This window comes from Canis lupus, chromosome 27, assembly GCF_048164855.1.
Source record: "Canis lupus baileyi chromosome 27, mCanLup2.hap1, whole genome shotgun sequence".
Lineage (NCBI taxonomy): Eukaryota > Metazoa > Chordata > Mammalia > Carnivora > Canidae > Canis > Canis lupus.
Window position 1 is genome coordinate 16,512,643 of NC_132864.1, and position 20,810 is coordinate 16,533,452.

At 39.0% G+C, this 20,810-nt stretch overlaps 1 protein-coding gene across 2 annotated transcripts in view; it reads left to right on the plus strand.

Moving 5' to 3' along the window:
* The window catches only part of PTPN11 (protein tyrosine phosphatase non-receptor type 11), an 83,038-nt gene that overhangs the window by 12,409 nt on the left and 49,819 nt on the right, over positions 1–20,810 (plus strand). For both annotated transcript variants that reach the window (XM_072802588.1, XM_072802589.1), the window contains exons 2-5: positions 5,706–5,828; positions 13,189–13,383; positions 15,822–16,014; positions 20,479–20,595. In XM_072802588.1, the coding sequence (XP_072658689.1) occupies positions 5,706–5,828; positions 13,189–13,383; positions 15,822–16,014; positions 20,479–20,595 (628 nt within the window). The remainder of the gene's footprint in view (positions 1–5,705; positions 5,829–13,188; positions 13,384–15,821; positions 16,015–20,478; positions 20,596–20,810) is intronic.

Consider the following 20,810-nt stretch of genomic DNA (forward strand, 5'->3'; position numbering starts at 1 on the left):
CTCAGTGTGCTGTGAAAAGATGGGATGGGAACATCTGACCAGAGAAAAACACATGCAAAGGCCACATGGGGCATATTTGAGGAAAACAGAGAAGTCACCAGAATAAGAGAGTCAGGTTGGGGGTGCCTGGGTGGCTCAGTCATTTAAGCATCTGACTCTTAATTTTGACTCAGATCATGATCTTGGGGTCATGGCTCTGTGCTCGGTGAGGAGTCTGCTTAAGATGCTCTCTCTTCTCTCCCAGTGTTCCTTCCACTGAGTGTGAATATATTCTCTCTGTCTTTCTCTCATAGATAAATAAATCTTAAAAAAGAGAGAGAGAGAATTAGCTTGGGGCACACCTCGCAGGCTCCTGTAAAAATCTATGCCTTTATTGTAATTATTATTATTTTATTATTATTATTATTATTTAATTTTATTTTTTATTTATTTATTTTTAATTATTTTATTTTTCTAAAAAGGAAATTCCTGGTTCCAAAGATGAAACTCAAAGGACTGGTTCTGTGCTAAGCATTTTATGTGTATTAATTTATTTCTATCTTACAACAGTGCTGTAAGTGAAGTTTTTTAAAGCCTAGTGAGAAGCCCAGAAATCATAAAGAAAAATCTCATAAGTTTAACCATGCCAAGATGAATTTCTATGGAAAAAGAATACCACAAACAGAGTGAGAGGTACAAAAAGCTAAGACAAATATTTGCTACACATATAATGAAGGATCTTTTTTTCTGGTTATAACAAGAGCTCCTGTAAGTCAGTAAGAAAAAGAAATGCAGGAGAAAATGAGCAATGACAAACTGACAACTCACAGAAAAGGAGGAAAAAAGGGGCTTTGAAAACATCAAAAAGTGCTTAGTGTTACAAGGAAATGCAAACTAGAATGGTACTTTTTCCATGAATCAGATCAACAAAGATGAAAAAATTCGGTAATATATGTAGTATTGGTAAAAGTGAGAGAAAACAGGGGCTTTCACACTCATTTCATGGGGGTCAAAACTGATACCTTCTTTTGAGTGCAGCTGGGGAGATTTGTCAAAGTGAAAGACAAACTCTTGTCAAAGCAGTTTTCTGAAAATTTAATTTATGGGTGTGCTTGAAAAAGTGTCTAATGATAATTGTAAAGGATATGTTCTGCATTTTTTTTTTTTTTTAGATTTTATTTATTTATTCATAGAGCCAGAGAGAGAGAGAGAGAGAGGCAGAGACACAGGCAGAGGGAGAAGCAGGCATCATACATAGAGCCCGATGCGGGACTCGATCCAGGGTCTCCAGGATCACGCCCGGGGCTGCAGGCGGCGCTAAACCGCTGTGCCACCGGGGATGCCCTTGTTTTGTTTTTTTAAAGATTTATTTATTTGAGAGAGTGCGTGTGTGCGAGTGAGGAGGGGAGCAGAGGAGAGGGAGAATCTCAAGCAGGGCTCCTCACTGAGTATGCAGCCCAAGGTGGGGCTGTCTTACAACCCTGAGATCATAACCTAAGCGGAAAGCAAAAGTTGGATGTGTAACCAACTGAGCCACCCGGGTCCCCCTCTGCTGTATTTTTTTTTTCCCCCTCTGCTGTATTATTTGTAGTAACAAAAGCTAGGCATAATATAAGTGTCCTATAACAGGGATTAAATTCTTGGGCATGTATTCATGATGGAATATTGTGCAGTCATTAAAAAGAATGTACAGCTATAGAAGGATCTTCAAATTGTAAGTGAAAAAAATTGAGGTGTAGATCAAGAGAATTCCATGTGTGTGTGTTTGTGGAGGCAGTAGTGTATTTGCACACATATATATGTTACTGTGCCATTTTACAGATGAGTTAACAGTGAGATGAAATCATTAGCCACAGTCACACAAAGCTGGGATGTGAACCAGAGCCATCTCACTGCAGGCCATATTCCTACCCATAAGGCTTTGTCACCATGTGCCAGTGGTTCCCAGCTTTTTCACCCAGGCAGTTTCCTTTTTTTTTTTTTTTTTTTTTTTAACCATAAACCCAATATTCTGAAAAAAAATTATTTCCAAATCTGTATTTATCATATAACAATTGGCTTTCCCATTTCTTTTTCTTTTTTGGTAGAAGGCAGTATATATATGCCACTCTGTTTCAGAGTACCACACCAAGTAATATAATTGTTTTGCAGCCAAAAGCAAAAGGAATTTGACATTTTAATTAGTTTATGTAGGTAGACAAATTGAGGGTTAATGTAGGATTTCTAAGATATGTTTTGAAAAGTTTATAAATATATCTGGAAGCCTATGATAGTTCTTTTTGTTTCCATAGGGCTATGGAAACAGGTGGACTCAGGTGGGAACCAGAGAGCAAAGAAACGGGGCAAGATTTAAAAAAAAAATTGATTAGGGACACCTGGGTGGCTCAGTGGTTGAGCAGCTGCCTTTGGCTCAAGGTGTGATCCTGGGTTCTGGGGATCTGGTCCCGCATTGGGCTTATGGCAGAGAGCCTGCTTCTCCCTCTCCCTATGTCTCTGCCTCTCCCTGTGTGCCTGTCATGAATAAATAAATAAAAATTGGATAGATAAGTAATTGGACTGAATGCAGAAGTATGGGATGCTGGAAAGATAGGTATGTAAATTGAGGTTGAATTCTCCTTGGGTGAAATTCTGGTTTAGTCTTTTGACAAGCTCTCAGAGGGAGAAAAAAGCAAACTAATATTTTTTCCTTTTGATCTCAACCCTGTGATTTTTTTCCATAGGCCAATCAGAGTAATGGTTAGATTCCCCATAAAACACTAGTGAGATGGTATAGGAAAAATATAAAACAAAATGAGTTTCAGTTAATGTAAACAACAGGAATGTTAATAGACCATGTCTGCATTCTTGCTTTTTCTGATTATTTATCTGAGCAACCTTATGTTTATTACAGTTGTCAATAATAATATCTAACATTTAGTACCTTGTGTGCAACAACACTTGGACAACTAAGCATCTCAAACTTAACACGTACCAAATCTAACCCTTGATTTTCCTCTCTCCAGATTTACACAAATGTTGTATGAATACTACAACTTCTGTTTACTTTTTACCCAGATTTAGCAGCTAACATTGTACCACATTTGCCTCCCCCCTGTATATATATATACATGCTGTATGTATAACTTCATTCTGAACCGTTTGAGAGTAAGTTCCAGACATGATGTCTTGTTACTCTAAAATACTTCTGTGCCTATTTCCTAAAAACAAAGACAGAGACATAATTACAGTACTCTTGTCAAAATCAGGAAATTTACATTACAATGGGATTAGCATCAAATTCTTACCTCCTTCTGGTCAATGATATGATCCAGAAAGAACCATGCAGTGTATTACTTGTGTCCTGTGACTCGCCTGAAATCTGGAAAGTTCTTTGGACGCCCCCCTCTTTCACAGTTTTGACATTTTTGAAGAGTATGTGCCAGTTAGTTTATAGAATGTCACTCATTTGGAGTTTGTCTAATGTTCCTCCTAATTAGATTAGGTGATGTATTTTTGACAGGAATATCACAGAAATGGCACTTGTTCTCAGTGACGTCAGGAGGCATATGATGCCAGTTTAATCCATTACTGATGATGTTAACTTTTCTCAGTTGGTTAAGGTAGTATCTGTCAAGTTCTCCACTGTGAGGTTCATGAGTGTTTTTTATTTGTTAATTAACAAGTAATTAATAAGCATTTTGTTGGGGGTACTTTGAGTTGCTGTAAATACTGTCCTTCCTGCAGTGATTCTACTGCAAAGAGCTTTCCCTTTGTCCCCAAGTATTTTTTTAAAATTGTGATTAAATATATGCAACATAAAATTTATCATTTTAACCATTTCTTTTTTTTTCATTTTAACCATTTCTAAGTGGCATTTTTAAAAAGATTTATTTTATTTATTTATTTTTAAAATTTTATTTATTTATTTATGAGCGACAGAGAGAGAGAGAGAGAGAGAGAGAGAAGGGCAGAGACACAGGCAGAGGGAGCCTGACGTGGGACTCGATCCTGGGTCTCCAGGATCACACCCTGGGCTGCAGGCGGTGCTAAACTGCTTTGCCACTGGGGCTGCCCTCTAAGTGGCATTAAGAACATTCACATTGTGGTACAACCATCACCCCAGTTCATCTCCAGAACGTTTTCATCTTCCCAACTGAAACTCTGTACCCGTCAAATAATAACTCTCCATTCCCTCCTCCCCCAAGTTCCTGGCAACCACCATTGTTTTCTGTCTATGAATTTGGCTGCTCTGGCTACCTTCTATAGAGGTAGAACCATATAGTATTTGTTCTTTTGTGACTGGTGTATTTCACTCAGCATAATATCTTAAATGTTCATCTGTGTTGTAGCATGTGACAGAATTTTTAACCTTTTAAGGCTGAGTAACATTCCATTGGTACATATAATGATACTTTGTTTATTCATTCATTCACTGATGAATACTTGGGTTGCTTCCACCATTTGGCTGTTGTGAGTAATGCTACTATGAACATGGGTATACAACTATCTGAGTCCCTGCTTTTACTTCTTTTGGGGTATATACCCAGAAGTGGAATTTCTGTATCACATGGTTATTCTGTGCTTAATTTTTTGAGGAAGCTTAATTAGTTGAAAATAAAATTAATATCTGCATGGACTCTTGGTTTCCTATTTTATTCAATGGTCTACTATCTATCAATATCATTGTTTATTTTGAGGTACAAATTGTCTCTAATTTGGCAGGCAGGAGTCTCTTAGGCTGGCTCCTCTATTCTTTTGACCTGTCCTCTTTGGAGCTGGGTCCTGTGGCACAGTGAGGTGTTCCAAGATCATCTTACCTTTAGTGCCACAGACCTGGAATCAGCTTTTTCTCCAAGGAACCTAGTTCCTTTTGTTGGAGAATGGTTTTTAGAAACCATACTAATAGTGCTGGTTATGCTGATGGCTACTGGGATGTCATTGCTTCAGAGTCCTTTTAGAAGAGAGAGCTAGGAAGATAAGTCTGTATATGAGCCTGCACATATGCACACAGACATGCACAAACATAGATGTACATCTATATTTCTACATCTTTATATGTATATTAAGAACTAGAGTTTACATTACCTCCAATTCTTTTTTTTTTTTTTTTAAGATTTTATTTATTTATTCATGAGAGATACACACAGAGAGAGGCAGTGACACAGGCAGAGAGAAGCTGACTCCATGCTGGAAGCTCGATGTGGGACTCGATCCTGGGACTCCAGAATCATGCCCTGGGCCGAAGGGAGGCGCTCAACCGCTGAGCCACCCAGGCATCCCTCTCCAATTCTAATCTAACACCCCAGGGCTTATAAAGGTTTTCTCCCTTTCCATATTTGTATCCCCTCTCCAATAGTGAGAAACCTGGCTCTCATTATCCCTAATATGTCTATTTATTCACTAGTTTCTTTCTTTACTTGTTTAATTCTACTCCATGTGTTCAATCTCCTGATCACATGGACTATCTTTCTGGGCTTTGGGCTTGGCTTGAGGCGCACACTCTTGGCCCCAGTCCCATGGACTGTGCCCCTGGCCCTACTGACTATGCTAGCAGGATCCCAGGCTCCTATCAAGAGGAAGTCAAGGAGGGGGCAGTGACCAAGGAGAAGAGGGGGAAGAGGAAGGGAAGGTCTTGTTTTGTATTTTTATTAGCTACTCTACTCATAGGCATTTTAGCTGTGATAGTGTGGAAAGTAGTGCTGACAGAGTCTTTTGGTTTTCATTCCTCTCTCCATTTTTCTCTCAAGATGGTTTCACCCAAACATCACTGGCGTGGAGGCAGAAAACCTGCTGTTGACAAGAGGAGTTGATGGCAGTTTTTTGGCGAGGCCCAGTAAAAGTAATCCTGGAGACTTCACCCTTTCCGTCAGGTAAGTTGGAAAAAAAAGAGAACCCTGTAAGGGTTTTTCAGGTGGGAAATGTCCCCTTCCCATGCCACCCCCCCCCCCCCCGCCCCCCGTCAACTTCCTACCCTCACTGAGAGTTTGAAGGCCTGCTTGTGGGCCTGTGGTAAGGCCCAGCCTATGAGTCAGATGTGACTCAAGCCCTCTTGTGGGGGCTCAGGTGTAGCCTACTGAGAGTGGGTGCGTGGGAATGCGGCAGGAGGGGCATCATGATGGGCATTTCTTCTTTCCCCGAGAGACCCCTGTGGGTGAGGTGGCCAAAGTGTCACAAGTCCTTAAGCCACACACTGCTTGATCCTGGTGCCATTCATCCTGAACCTGGTTGCCTGCATTTTTCCTTTTCCTTCTGTTGATTTCTTAATGGGAAAAATGCTTTTGAAGAGTTTCTTCAGCTCCCTTTTCTTTTTCAAGAAATTAACATCACTGAGGAAGTTGTGGTGCCATTGGTTCCCCTGCCCAGTCCCATTCCCCTCCCTCTTTCCCCAAAGGAAGCCACCAGCCAGAGGTTAGCATATATCCTTCCTGAATATGCTTTTATACTTGTCCTGCCTTGGTATTATTGTGAACAACATAGAGTTGGTTTGTGTGTTTTTAGCATTCACATGCATGGCCTTTATAATACATCTATTATTCTGCAACTTCCTATTTAAAGTTTTGGAGTTCTCTGCTGGTACACACAGATCTACTTATTAATTTTTTTTAAAGATTTTATTTATTTATTCGTGAGAGACAGAGAGAGAGGCAGAGACAAGAGAGGGAGAAGCAGACTCCCTATGGGGAGCCTGATGTGGGACTTGATCCCGGGAGTCTGGGATCATGCCCTGAGCTGAAAGCAGATGTTCAACCACTGAGCCACCCAGATGTCCCTCCTCTTCAAAAAGATTTAAAACAAACTAAAAACAACTCAGTGTCCCACAATAGAGGGTTGGATAAACTGTTGTAGGTTTATTTAGGATACCTTTGGGACTTGAGAAATCTCTTTCTGGCTTAGATTAGTTTTTTGAGGATCTCCTGTCCTTAATGTTGACTTGTGTTTTAATATAAGGAATGGGTTTTTCAGTCCTCAGGGCTTGTCTCACCATAGGCTTCTAACTTAAAGTTGTGTGATATTTGAGCTGTAAGAGTTTGGAAGAGAATATATAGTGATCATGATCATGATCATGATGATAGCAAACATGACTGAGGACTTGACATATGCACCAGGCTGTTGTGTCAAGCACTCTACACATATCATTGTATTTAATTTTCCCAACAACTGAGGAATAATTATCTTCATAATTATCTTCATTTTCCAGGTGAGTAAGCTGAGGCACAGAGGTTAAGTTAGTTAGCTGGTCTCACAGCTAGTCAGTGACAGAACCAGGACTAGGGAATTGGTGGGATTTTTTCCCCTTTGTCCTCCACTTTTTGTTTTGAAAAATTTCTGACCTATAGAAAACTTGAAAGATGAATATAGTGAACACCCACATTGTTTTCACCTGTCAGCATTTTGTCATGCTTGCCCTTTCTGAGTATGTGTATGTACTTTTTTCCCCCTGAACTTTTTGAAAATAAATTGCAGATAATCAGGATATTTATTTTACCTTTATTTTATTTAAAACATTTTTTTACAGATTTTATTTTTAAGTAATCTCTACACCTAATGTGGGGCTTGAACTCACAACCCCAAGATCGAGTCACATGCTCTTCCAGCTGAGCCAGCCAGTTGCCCCTGGTTTTATCTTTAAATACTTTAGTGTATATCAAATAAAGGCATTCTCCTGTATAACTACAAAATCGTTATAGGTAATACATTTTAACCTTGCTTTAATAATATTGTCTAATATATAATATATCATGTGTATTTGGATTTCCCTTATTTTAGTAATGGCTTTTGAAGCAGTTGAAAGTCTCCTCACTTTCCACCCTCCCCCACCCTGAGACTAGAGTCAGGAGGATCTAGTCAAGGATCATTTATTGCATTTAATTTTTATGTTTCTGGTCTCTCTCACCTTTTTTTTTAATCTCCATCTTTTGGCTTTTTGGCCGGTCGCTTCTAAGGTTGTCCTCCAATCTCAATTCACTGATTGTTTTCTCATTTTTACAGAGATAAAACATTTTGGCAAGCACACTCCAGAGGTGATGCTGGATCCATCCCATTATTTGACAGGAGGAAGCACAGGATGTCTATTTGCCCCATCTTTTGGTGATACTCAGTTTAATCACTTGATTCTGGTGTTTGCCAGATTTTTTTATTACAAAGATGCTTTGTTCTTTTAGTGATTAATAAGTGATCTGAGGGATGATAGTTTGTATCTTTTTCCCCAACATTTTTTTATTTCATGTTTTTACCATATGTTGATGAAATTTGTCTGAATAAATCATATTGGTGCCTGAAACTTATTTTTGTAATTCTGTTCTTTTTTTTTTTAAAGATTTTATTTGGGACACCTGGGTAGCTCAGCGGTTTAGCACCTGCCTTCAGCCCAGGGCGTGATCCTGGAATCCTGGGATCAAGTCCCACATCGGGCTCCCTGTGTGGAGCCTGCTTCTCCCTCTGCCTGTGTCTCTGCCTCTCTCTCTCTGGGTCTCTCATGAATAAATAAATAAAATCTTAAAAAAATATAAAAAAAATTAAAGATTTTCTTTTTTTTTTTTTATTTGAGAGAGAGCGCATGAGCGGTGGGGGGCAAGTGCAGAGAGACAGAGGGAGAAGCAGACTCCCTGGTGAACAAGAGCCAATGCAGGATGATCTCAGGACCCCCAAAAGCAGACACTTAACTGACTGAGCCACCCAAGCACCCCTCTAATTCTGTTATTTCTACATTTATTAGTTGTCATTCTTCTATAAATAAATGCTCCAACCTTCCCTCCCCCTTTATATTTTGGAGAATCACTATGGATTTATAATGATACTTTTTCTTCTTTTTTTTTTTTTTACATATTTTATTTATTTATTCATGAGAGACACAGAGAGAGAAAGAGGCAGAGACATAGGCAGAGGGAGAAGCAGGCTCCCTGTAAGGAGCCTGATGTGGGATTCTATCCTGGACCCTGGGATCATGCCCTGAGCCGAAGGCAGATGCTCAACCGCTGAGCCACCCAGGCATCCCTTTTTCTTTTTTTATCCAGTGTACTGTAATTCTCTGGCCTCATCATTATTTTTTATTTTCACTTTTTTAATAAAGATTTTATTTATTCATAGAGACACACACACACACACACACACAGAGAGAGAGAGAGAGAGGCAGAGACATAGGCAGAGGGAGAAGCAGGCTCCACACAGGGAGCCCGACATGGGACTTGATCCTGGGTCTCCAGGATCACATCCTGGGCCGAGGCAGGCGCCTAACTGCTGAACCACCCAGGGATCCCCGAATACTATCTTTATAGTTTACTTTTTTCACTTATAGAAATCTTTTAATGATCTTTCTCATTTTTGTAGTCAACTGAATAGCATATACCTTTCTACAATTTCCCTAGGGATACCTATAGATGAGAAGTCAGTTTTTTCTTTCTTTCTTTCTTTTTTTTTTTTTAAGTCAGTTTTTTCTAATAGTTATTTAACAGTGATAGATAAGGCTCCAGTGAATGTGATCACATTTTGCATATGTTTTGTGCTTTTGAAAATCTGTTTTCAGGGTGAATTCCTGAGAGTGAGGTGATTGGGGCAGAGAGTAAATGCTATGATAGCATAGTTTTTTCAAATTCTTTTCCGTAGCGATTGTGTCATTTTGTACTTCCACCAATAATATATGAGGGGCCTATTTTTCCACAGCTTCACCATTTGAGTGTGGTCAAGCTTTTCTTTTTTATTTTTTTATTTTTTTTATTTTTTTTTTAAATATTTTATTTTATTTTTTTAATTTATTTATGATAGTCACATAGAGAGAGAGAGAGAGAGAGAGAGAGAGAGGCAGAGACATAGGCAGAGGGAGAAACAGGCTCCATGCACCGGGAGCCCGACGTGGGATTCGATCCCGGGTCTCCAGGATCGCGCCCTGGGCCAAAGGCAGGCGCCAAACCGCTGCGCCACCCAGGGATCCCGCTTTTCTTTTTTATTAACTTAATAGGTGAGAAATAGTATCTCTGTGAATTTTTATTTTTTAATTTTTATTTCTCTCAGGATTGAAATTTAACATCCTTTAATATGTTTAATGACCATTTTTACTATCTTTTTTGTGAACTCTTAGAACCACTGCTTTTAATGACTGTGCAGCCCTGCCAAGTTTCATTTTTTATTTTTCTTCATATATCATACAGACACTGTCATATATGTGCACATTCCTCTGTGTGTGCATGTATGCAAGCATGTATGATGTGTTCTGGTTCTGTGCAGTCTAACCTTTGTGTTATGTGCCCATGCTTAAAAATTGATCATCATGTTGCCTTATATTCATTCAGTTTGTCAAGGAAGATCCCTTTTCCTTTCCCCCTTGTCCTCTCACTCTCCCTTTTTAATTTTGAGGAAAAGGAAACGCAGAAAAATAAAATTATGCAAATTATCCATGTTGTTTTTCCTGCCAGTCATTTTTTCCTTCAAAATAGAATATAAAATAAAACAAAATTTCCCTTTATTCACCATTCTTGGTCCTATTCTTCCTTTTGTCCTATTGGCAGCTACTTTCATGAGCTTGTTGTACTTCTAATCCATTAAAAAATAGTATATATGTGTATATTTGTAATATAGTAACATTACATGGAAATAATATCTTTATGGTAATAAAATATAATGTATAGGGCAGCCCAGGTGGCTCAGCGGTTTAGCGCCGCCTTCGGCCCAGGGCCTGACCCTGGAGACCCGGGATCGAGTCCCATGTCGGGCTCCCTGCGTGGAGCCTGCTTCTCCCTCTGGCTGTGTCTCTGCCTCTCTCTCTCTCTCTCTCTCTCTGTCTCTCATGAATAAATAAATAAAATCTTTAAAAAAGATATATAACATATATGTGTGTATGTAGATCTGTATCTTGAATAATATATAGTATTACTTGTCTGTGTGCTTATATTTTCATAAATGATACATGCTGAGCATATCATTCTACATTGTGTTTCTTTCATGTAGTATTATATTTTTGAAATCCATCTCTGTGTCTGTATATTAATGTAGCTCATACCTGAAATATCTTTTTTTTTTGTTTTTTTTGAAGATTTTACTTATTTACTCATGAGAGACACAGAGAGAGAGGCAGAGACATAGGCAGAGGGAGAAGCAGGCTACCTGTGGGGAGCCTGATGTGGGGGCCTCGATCTCTGGACCCTGGGATCACTACCTGAGCCAGAGGCAGATGCTCAACCACTGAGCCACACAGGCATCCCCTGAAATATCTTTTTTTGTGTTATGTCATTAAGTAAAGGCTAGAAATGGGAAGCTCAAGTGTTAAAGTAGAATTAGATACAGTTGGGAGGAGGGTGACCCGAAGGACTCTTTTCACTTACTGGAAAATGTTGTCACCAAAAATTAGAAGTGAGTATTGTCAGTAACATTATGGGATGGTTTTTCTTATATTCTTTAGTTCCCGTGTTTTTTTTCCTTTGGTAGAAATGTGTTTATATTTTCCAGAAGCTTCATCAATAATGCTACAGGGTCAGACTAAGGTCAGTCGTTATCATTTTAGAAGTGCCTGGTCCTTTGTGGGGTGGGGGTGGGGGGTTTACCCCCCAAGGTAATAATGGGTGTCCTTGTGATGTACTCATTTGCTCAGAAAACTGAATGGAAGTCACAGACTGCTTCAGCTAACTAAAATACCAAGTTTTAGAAACTTTTGGTCAATGTTTTGTCAACTCAGTAGGATAGCATTTTAGCCATTTTATGCTGGAAACTGTCAATTGTGTTCTTTTTTTTTTTTAATTTATTTATGATAGTGCACAGAGAGAGAGAGAGAGAGGCAGAGACACAGGCAGAAGGAGAAGCAGGCTCCATGCACTGGGAGCCTGACGTGGGATTCGATCCCGGGTCTCCAGGACCGTGCCCTGGGCCAAAGGCAGGTGCTTAACCACTGCGCCACCCAGGGATCCCTCAATTGTTCTTAAAGTGATTATTTAAGGTACAATTATATATAGTATCATAAGTGCACCATGACATGAATTTTGACAACTATATATGTAACCAACAGTACAGTCACAATATTTTTATCACTCTAGAAGATTCCTCTGTGTCCATTTCTAATCTCCTTCCTTCTGCGTAGCTACCACTGTTCTCATTTCAAACCCTGTAGACTAGTTTTGCTTATTCTACAATTTCATTGACAATTGAAGTCATACAGTATATATTCATTTGTGTCTGGCTTCTCTCTCTCTTCTCTTTTATTTTTATTTATTATTTTTTCTTTTAATTTATTCATGAGAGACAGAGGGGGGCAGAGACACAGGCAGAAGGAGAAGTAGGCTCCATGCAGGGACCCCGATGTGGGACTCAATCCCAGGTCTCCAGGATCAGGCTCTGGGCTGAAGGCAGCGCTAAACCACTGAGCCACCCGGGCTGCCCTCTCTCTCTTTTTTAAAGGTTTTATTTTTAAGTAATCTCTATACCCAGCGTGGGCCTTGAAACTCACAACCCCAAGACCAAGAGTCATATGCTCCCCTTCCTGAGCCAGCCAGGCACCCCTGGTTTCTTTCTCTTAACGTAAAGTTTTTGAGATTATCCATGTAATTGTATGTATCAGTGTGTTTTTTTTTTTAATTGCTGTGCAGTGTTCTGTGGTCTGAATATGTAACTATTTATTTGTCCATTTTGGTGATAAATGTTTGAGTTGCCAGGATTTTTCTATCTCAAATAAAGCTGCAATAATATTCTTCTACAAGTCCTTGGGTAGCTATACAGTTTCATTTTTTTGGGGGGGGGGTGCAAAATACTTATGAGTGGTTTTACTGGATTAGAAAATAGATGTTTAACTTTATGTGTCTTTTTTTTTTTTTTTTTAAGATTTTATTTACTTATTCATGAGAGACACAGAGGGAGGGGCAGAGACACAGGCAGAAGGAGAAGGAGGCTCCCTGAGGGGAGCCTGATGTGGGACTCCATCCTGGGTCTCCAGGATCATGCCCTGAGCCGAAGGCAGACACCCAACCGCTGAGCCACCCAGGAATCCCTAACTTTATGTGTCTCGATTAATTACTGATGAGAAAAATTATTGCCACTTAATATATGCATTTCGGTCAGACTTCCAAAATAGAAGTTGTACAAGGGAAAGGAGCCAGGCAACAAAGCCTTTGTGTTGAAATGGTTGACTTGTAAACTGGCTCCTTGGGTATGTTTCAATGTTTAGGTGAAATCTGATATAAAATGTGAGATCCATTTTTACTAGTGTAGCTCTTTATTAGTTTTTGTTTTCCCCCTAATGGACTCTTTTAGAAGAAATGGCGCTGTCACCCACATCAAGATTCAGAACACTGGTGATTACTATGACTTGTATGGAGGGGAAAAGTTTGCCACGTTGGCTGAGTTGGTCCAGTATTATATGGAACATCACGGACAATTAAAAGAGAAGAATGGAGATGTTATTGAGCTTAAATATCCTCTGAACTGTGCAGATCCTACCTCTGAAAGGTCAGTGACGTTTAATGCACCTCTTCCATGCCATAGGTGTTCTACGAATGCATTACGGGGCTTTGGCTTTACCTGTTTCTCAAGTTGTAATCTTTGCAACTAAGTAAGTTTTACTGAAGCAAGAATCATAGGATGAAATTATTTTCAGAGTGCCTTTTTTCTGGTGAAAGTTTCGATTAACATTCCTTATGCTTAATTTTGCAGGGGTCACAGACTATTCCTGTATATACTTGGTACATGCAGTAATTTTAAGATTATTGAATTCGAGCCCATAATCTTTAAGAATTAGGAGAGGAAAATAAGTGCTAATGGAGGCGCCCAAACAGCAGCAGTTCCCTGTAGCAGCTCCCCATCAGCTATTCAGCCATGCCACCAACAGATGTCAGTTTAAGCTCAGAAGCTGAAAGTCAGAGCTTGCAGAGGGTCAGATTTTTCATCAGTTCTGTTCTGTTATATCCACAAATGTGGGAGAATGACCTTGCTTAGAGGGAATTACGTTATTTCTGAGATCATCTTTCGCTTGATTTGGAACTAAGCTGATGAAAGCTGAGACTTGACTTATTTTTATTGATTTTATTGGTTTTCTACATTCCCACTCTCCTCTCTGACTCAGTACAAACTCAGGGTCTACTTAATTAGGTTTGTATATTTTGTATCTTCAGGTAGGTCTCTTCAACTTGCATCTTCATGTCAGTGCTGTTACAGGCAGATAATTTCTCTAGCTATACTATAACTTCAAGCAAAAGGCTGTTTGCCAACTCAGTTTATTTCTGAATTTTACTCTGTTCATTTGAGGGTGGATGAAAAACAATTCACTGTATATTCCTCTAGTGATGAGCCACTACACTAGCACTATCTGCCATGATAGTTAGTGCTTGCTTTCTTATCAAGATCCTGAGGGAAAAAGCCACATTATTAATATAACTATGTGAAGGTTTTTTAAAAAGTTTGTTTGTTTATTTATTTAATCTCTATCCCCAACATGGGGCTTGAATTCATGACCCCAAGGTCACGAGTCACAGGCTCTTCTGACTGAGCCAGCCAGATGCCCTGTTAAAATGTTTTTTTATAGTATCCTAGAGTGATATCTCAAAATCTGTCCTCTCGTGACCCGCATCAGGACTCTCGAGTACTGGGTAAAAATGCAGATTGCTGGGCTCCTTTCAAATGTAGTATATTGCTATTTCTGGTTGGGCGGCATGGGAATTCATTTTTTTAGCAAAATCCTTCAGCTTTTCCATAAATATTATATGCTTTAGAAATGATAACCCAGCATACAGTCTAAAGATACTGACAGCAAACTTGGAAGCTGTTGAAGTATTGGTTGGAAATATTAAGGAATTTGGAGTGCTTAAATTAATTTATAATGAAAATTTTTTAATGTAATGTTCACATACCAAAGCAAGGACAAACATTCAAATGATTTTTTTTCTTTTTCTTTTTTTTAAGATTTTATTTATTTATTCATGAGACACAGAGAGAGAGAGGCAGAGACACAGGCAGAGGGAGAAGCAGGCTCCATGCAGGGAATCCAACGTGGGACTCGATCCCGGGTCTCCAGGATCAGGCCCTGGGCCCAAGGCAGTGCTAAACCACTGAGCCACCCGGGCTGCCCGATTTTTTTGTTTCTACCATGACCACCTTATTTTAATTTCTTTCTCTTTTCTTTTTTCTTTTCTTTTCTTTTCTTTTCTTTTCTTTTCTTTTCTTTTCTTTTCTTTTCTTTTCTTTTCTTTTCTTTTCTTTTCTCTTTTCTTTTCTTTTCTTTTCTTTTCTTTTCTTTTCTTTTCTTTTCTCTTTTCTTTTCTTTCCCCTCCCTCCCTCCCTCCCTCCCTCCCTCCCTCCCTCCCTTTCTTTCTTTCTTTCTTCCTTTCTTCCTTTCTTCCTTTCTGATTTTATTTACTTACTTGAGAGAAGGCACGAGCAGGGAGTGGGGGGTAAGGGGCAGAGGAATAAGCAGACCCTCTCCTGAGTAGGGAGCCAGATGTGGGGCTTGATCTCAAGACCCCCAGATCATGACTCAAGCTTAAGGCAGATGTTTAACTGACTGAGCCACCCAGGCGCCAGTATTTTAATTTCTTTAAACGACTGTGATTCAATAGTCCTTTTACGGTAGGGCATGGAGAAATGGCAAAGTGCATTTTTAAAAGATGGGAGATTCAAAAGAAAATAGGAAAGAGTGAGGGCATTTGTTTACAAATGACTGTGGGCCCATTTAAAAAGTTTAATGATTATTCTTAACATCTTTCTCATTTTTTTCCTGCCTGTTTGGAAAGCATGTTGTCTCATGTGGGATTGGCCAGTCTCTTAGAGGAATGAGTCTGTTTTTTAACTGTGTTCAGGAGAGATGGCTCTATATAGTAGTTTTGTGAAAGAATACTATGAACCTGTGGCAGAACTCCATTGATTTTTCATTTAAAATCAACATTTCATTTTAGGTGGTTTCATGGACACCTGTCTGGGAAAGAAGCAGAGAAATTACTAACTGAGAAAGGAAAACACGGTAGCTTCCTGGTACGAGAGAGCCAGAGCCACCCTGGAGATTTTGTTCTCTCTGTCCGCACTGGTGATGACAAAGGGGAGAGCAATGATGGCAAGTCTAAAGTGACCCATGTCATGATCCGTTGTCAGGTAAGATCCCACTTGAACTACCCGTCTGGCAGAATGTCGTCTTTGGGTGATTCTTCTGCTGGAGGAAGACGGACATCACTTCTGGTCAGAATCTCCTGGCTCCTCCAATCATAGGTGTATATGCTTTTAGAACATTATTTATTATAATTGTTTCATTGTTTCAGAACTTTATTAAATTATTTCCAGTCTCTCGCTGGCAGATTAAGTCATGCCTCAGTGTATCACCTTTTGCCCCGTACTGGCTAATCTGTTTTTGCTGGAGTCAGCCTCATTCGCCATGTTTCGGAAGTGATGGCCTCAGCTTCTCCGATTCTCCCAGTGTGGCATATGACTGCATTCATAGTCCAGAGTTCTTGCATTAACGCTGGGAAAATTGAACTCCTTCTTTCTTTCTCTCTTTCTCTCTCTCTCTTCCCTCCCTCTCTTTCCTTCCTTTCCTCCTTCCCCCTTCCTTTCTTCCTTCCCTCCTTCCTCCTGTCCTTCCTTCCTTCTTTTCTCCCTCCTTTTCTTTCTCCCTCCCTCTCTCCCTTCTTTCTTGATTTTATTTTTAAGTAATCTTTACACATAACATGGGGCTCAGACTTACAACCCTGAGGTGAAGCTCCACTGACTGAAACAGCCAGGTGCCCCTGAACTCACTATTTATTGTTTTTTTTTTTTTTTTAAGATTTTATTTATTTATTCATGAGAGACACAGAGAGAGAGACAGAGACACAGGCAGAGGGAGAAGCAGGCTCCATGCAGGGAGCCCTACGTGGGACTCGATCCTTGGACTCCAGGATCACAGCCTGGGCTGAAGGCGGTGCTAAACCGCTGAGCCACCCGGGCTTCCCTATTTATTGTTTTTAATGTGGTAATAGGATTAAGGAGGTTGATTCTTCGTCAACTATGTCTATGTCAAACTTTGTTTTGACATAGTTTCCTAAAAATATAAGTCAATTCACTTATTGACTTATTGATTGTTTTTAAATCACATATATATTTTAAGAACCCAGCTTTATTGAGGTACGATTCCATACTGTACAATTCGCCCTTTTAAATTGGACAGTTTCAAAAAAAATAAATTGGACAGTTTCGTGATTTTTGGTATATGCACATATTATGCAACCACTGACCCTAATTCCAGAACATTTTCATCACCCCAAAAAGAAACCCTGTGTTCATTACCTCATTATTTCTCCTCCTTCCAGCTCTTGATATCCACTAATCTTTTTTTTATTTTTATGGATTTGCCTGTTTTGGATGTTTCATATAGATGGAATTATAAAATGTGGCTTTTACATTGGTTTCTTTTACTTTACATACAAGGTTTTTCCATATTGTGGTGTATGCCAACAAACTCTTTATTGTCAAATATTCCATTGTGTGGCTGGAGTACATTTTGTTCATTCATTAAAAGAATTGATGGGCATTTTGGCTATTATGAATAGTGCTGTTTATGTACACATAAACATTTGTGTATAGATGTTTATGATACCCTCTATTTGGTGAGACAACATCCTCATATTTTAATTTATAAAGTACAGTTTCCTTTAGTTCTTTTAAAATATTTATACTAGTTGATTTCAATTCTTTATCTGGGCTTTCTCAAGGATAGTGTTTATTGAGTACTCCCCCCGACCCCCCATGTTTGGTCCATACTTTCCTGTTGCTTTGCATGTTTCCTAATTTTTTTGTTGGAAACAAGACATTTTAAGTAATATGGTGATTCTGGAAATTAGATGACCTCTTTTCCAGGGTTTGTTTTTGCTACTTTTTATTGTTGCTGTAGTTATTGTTGCTCTTTCTGTGTTTCGTGACTTTCCTTTATTCTTTGCCATGAGTAGCCACTGAAGTCTTTGCTTGGTTAGCTTAGTGGTCAGTTAATGATTGGACTGAGATTTCCTTAAGATTTCCTTAATCATTAGGTCTCCCAGCCTTTGCCAAGGGGGCTGTGTGTGTGCGTGTGTGTGTGTATTGGGGCACGGTTTCATTGCTCTGGCAGATTATAACACTGTCTTAGCCTTCACTTTCTGTTTGCACAGAACTTCAGGATGAGCTAGAGGTGAAGATTAGGGTTTTCTTGGATCTTCCCTGGACTTCACATGGCCTTGCACATACACATAGCCTTCTAGCTTCTTGAGAATATGTTAGAGTTTTTTTTTTTCTTTTACTTTTAATTTAAATTCCAGTTAGTTAACATACAGTATAATAGTTTCAGGTGTACAATATAGTGATTCAGCATTTCCGTACAAAGGCTGGTACTTCTCACAATAAGTACACTCCTTAATTCCCATTACCTATTTCCCCCATCCTCCCACCTGCCTCCCCTCTAGTAACCAATAGTTCTCTATAATTAACAATCTGTGTTTTGGTTTGCCTCTCTATGTTAGAAGTTTTCCAAGCCCTCTGTAGACATTGCCTAGATTTTCCTTCTTTCCTTTTGGTCAGTCTCTTATTTGCCTTAACTGGTATTCCCCACTGCAGGCTACTGTGATACTAAACAGTTGCTGTTGATTATTTTTAGCAGATCCCCTGAAGACAGGACTAAGTGAGCTCTAAGTCAGGTCAAATAAACACAGGCTCTGAAAACAGGACTTTTTCAGGGAGCTGCTAACCAGGCCAAATACAGGTGTATCTCAGAGATATTATGGATTTAATTCTAGACTACTACAGTAAAATTAATATGGCAATAAAGCAAGTCAAATGAATTTTTTGGTTTCCTAGTGCATATAAAAGTTACGTTTATGCTATACTATACTGTAGTTTATTAAGTGTGCAGTAGCATTATGTCTGAAAAAATAGACAATATACTTTTTTTGGGAGACAACATTAAAAAATACTTGATTGCTAAAAAGTGCTAACCATCATATGAGCTTTCAGTGAGTTATAATCACTGATTATGGATCACCATAACAAATATAATAATAATGAAAAAGTTTGAAATACTGAAAGAATTACCAAAATATGACACAGAGACACAAAGTGAGCAAATACTGTTGGAAAGATGGTACCAATAGACTTGCTTGATGGAGGGTTACCACAAACCTTTAATTTGTAAAAAATATATATCAGCAAAGCGCAATAAAGCAAAGTACAGTGAAACAAGGTTTGCCTGGAGGGATTATTCTCTGGGGATAGGTCCCATGAGAGAGCTCTAAATTCATTCTGTCCTCTGTAGCTGTGCTAGGTTGCTGGCTTTCATAGCTACTGTGGTTATGAGGCTGTTTGTTTTCAAGGCTATAGAAGAGCTGAAGAGAGATACATGGGAATATAGGGCAAGTTAAAATGCTACGGTTTGCTCCTTAGTCATTTTTCTTGAATAAATGTTTCTTGGACTGTTGCAGTTCTTGGTTAATTTCCAGGGTTCTGAGAAATATTATGAGAGCTTTTTTTTTTTTTTTTTTTTTTTAGATTTTATTTATTTGAGAGAGGGAAAGCATGAGAGAGAGACAGATCACAAAGAGGAGGGAGGGGTAGAGAGAGAAGCTCTCTTGCAGGGCTCATGACCTGAGCCGAAGGTAGATGCTTAACCGACTAAGCCATCCAGGCACCTCTGATGACAGTTTTTATTAGTGTTTTTGTTGCTTTTATGGAAGAATGGATTTTCAGAAGTCCTTTGTCATTCTGAAAATACTTCTTCCCCACACTCCCATCACAGTTTTATTTTTATTTTTTTAAAGATTTTATTTATTTATTCATGATAAAGAGAGAGAGAGAGAGAGAGGCAGAGACACAGACAGAGGAAGAAGCAGGCTCTATGCTGGGATCCTGACGCGGAACTCAATCCCAGGACTCCAGGATCGCGCCCTGGACCAAAGACAGGTGCTAAACCACTGAGCCACCCAGGGATCCCGATCAGTTTTATTTTTAAATAAAAGATTGTACCTGAATATCTTCATATATCATTTCTAGGGTATTCTATTTTCTTAGTAATAATAATAACATCCTTTCCTGTTGTTTCCTTTAAATAGCCTATTTTGATCTTCTTATTAGAAAAAAGTTACCTAGTCTCTGTTTATAATTTCCCTTTTAAATTTTCATTACAAGAGGAAAGTAGAGACATGTATATTTTGCCTTCAGTGCTGCCTACCCAGCCTTGGAATTTGTTGTGCTTCAGAGAGAAGTGTTTACTTATCTTCTCTTCAGCAGCCTGCCTTATAGTTGCTTAGCCTAGAATGTAAGTAAATAGTAAAGAATACTGTTTTTCATTTCTTTAACTACTTAGTTAACTTATGAAGGGGACAATTTTTTGTACTCGAGTTGCTGAGAGATACTTAGAGCATCTCACACCTCACAGTCAGCTCTTTCACATTGGGTCAGCCTTTGCCCTTCCATTGTCCTCGTTTCCTTTTCTTTGTATTACTATAGCTGTTTGATCTTTGGGTGAGAGTCAGTCTGTATACTTCAGTTGGGAAAAACAGTAATTTAACATAAAGATAATAAGCAGGACTTTTTGTTTGTTTGTTTTTTTGGTCTTGAAAGGAACTGAAATATGATGTTGGTGGAGGAGAACGGTTTGACTCTTTGACAGATCTTGTGGAGCATTATAAGAAGAATCCCATGGTGGAAACTTTGGGCACAGTACTACAACTTAAGCAGGTGAGCTAAAACTCTTACCTCCTTATAGAGTTAAAAAACTCCTGATGGAATATTTCAAATATAGAGTAGTAGAATAGTGTCATGAACTTACACACACACTGATCAATTTACCAAGTCTTGTTTCATTGTTACTACATTCACTGTCCTCCTCCTTCAGTGTTTGGAAACAAATTCCAGATCTTGCATCATTTCCAGGATTGTCTCCATGTGTATCT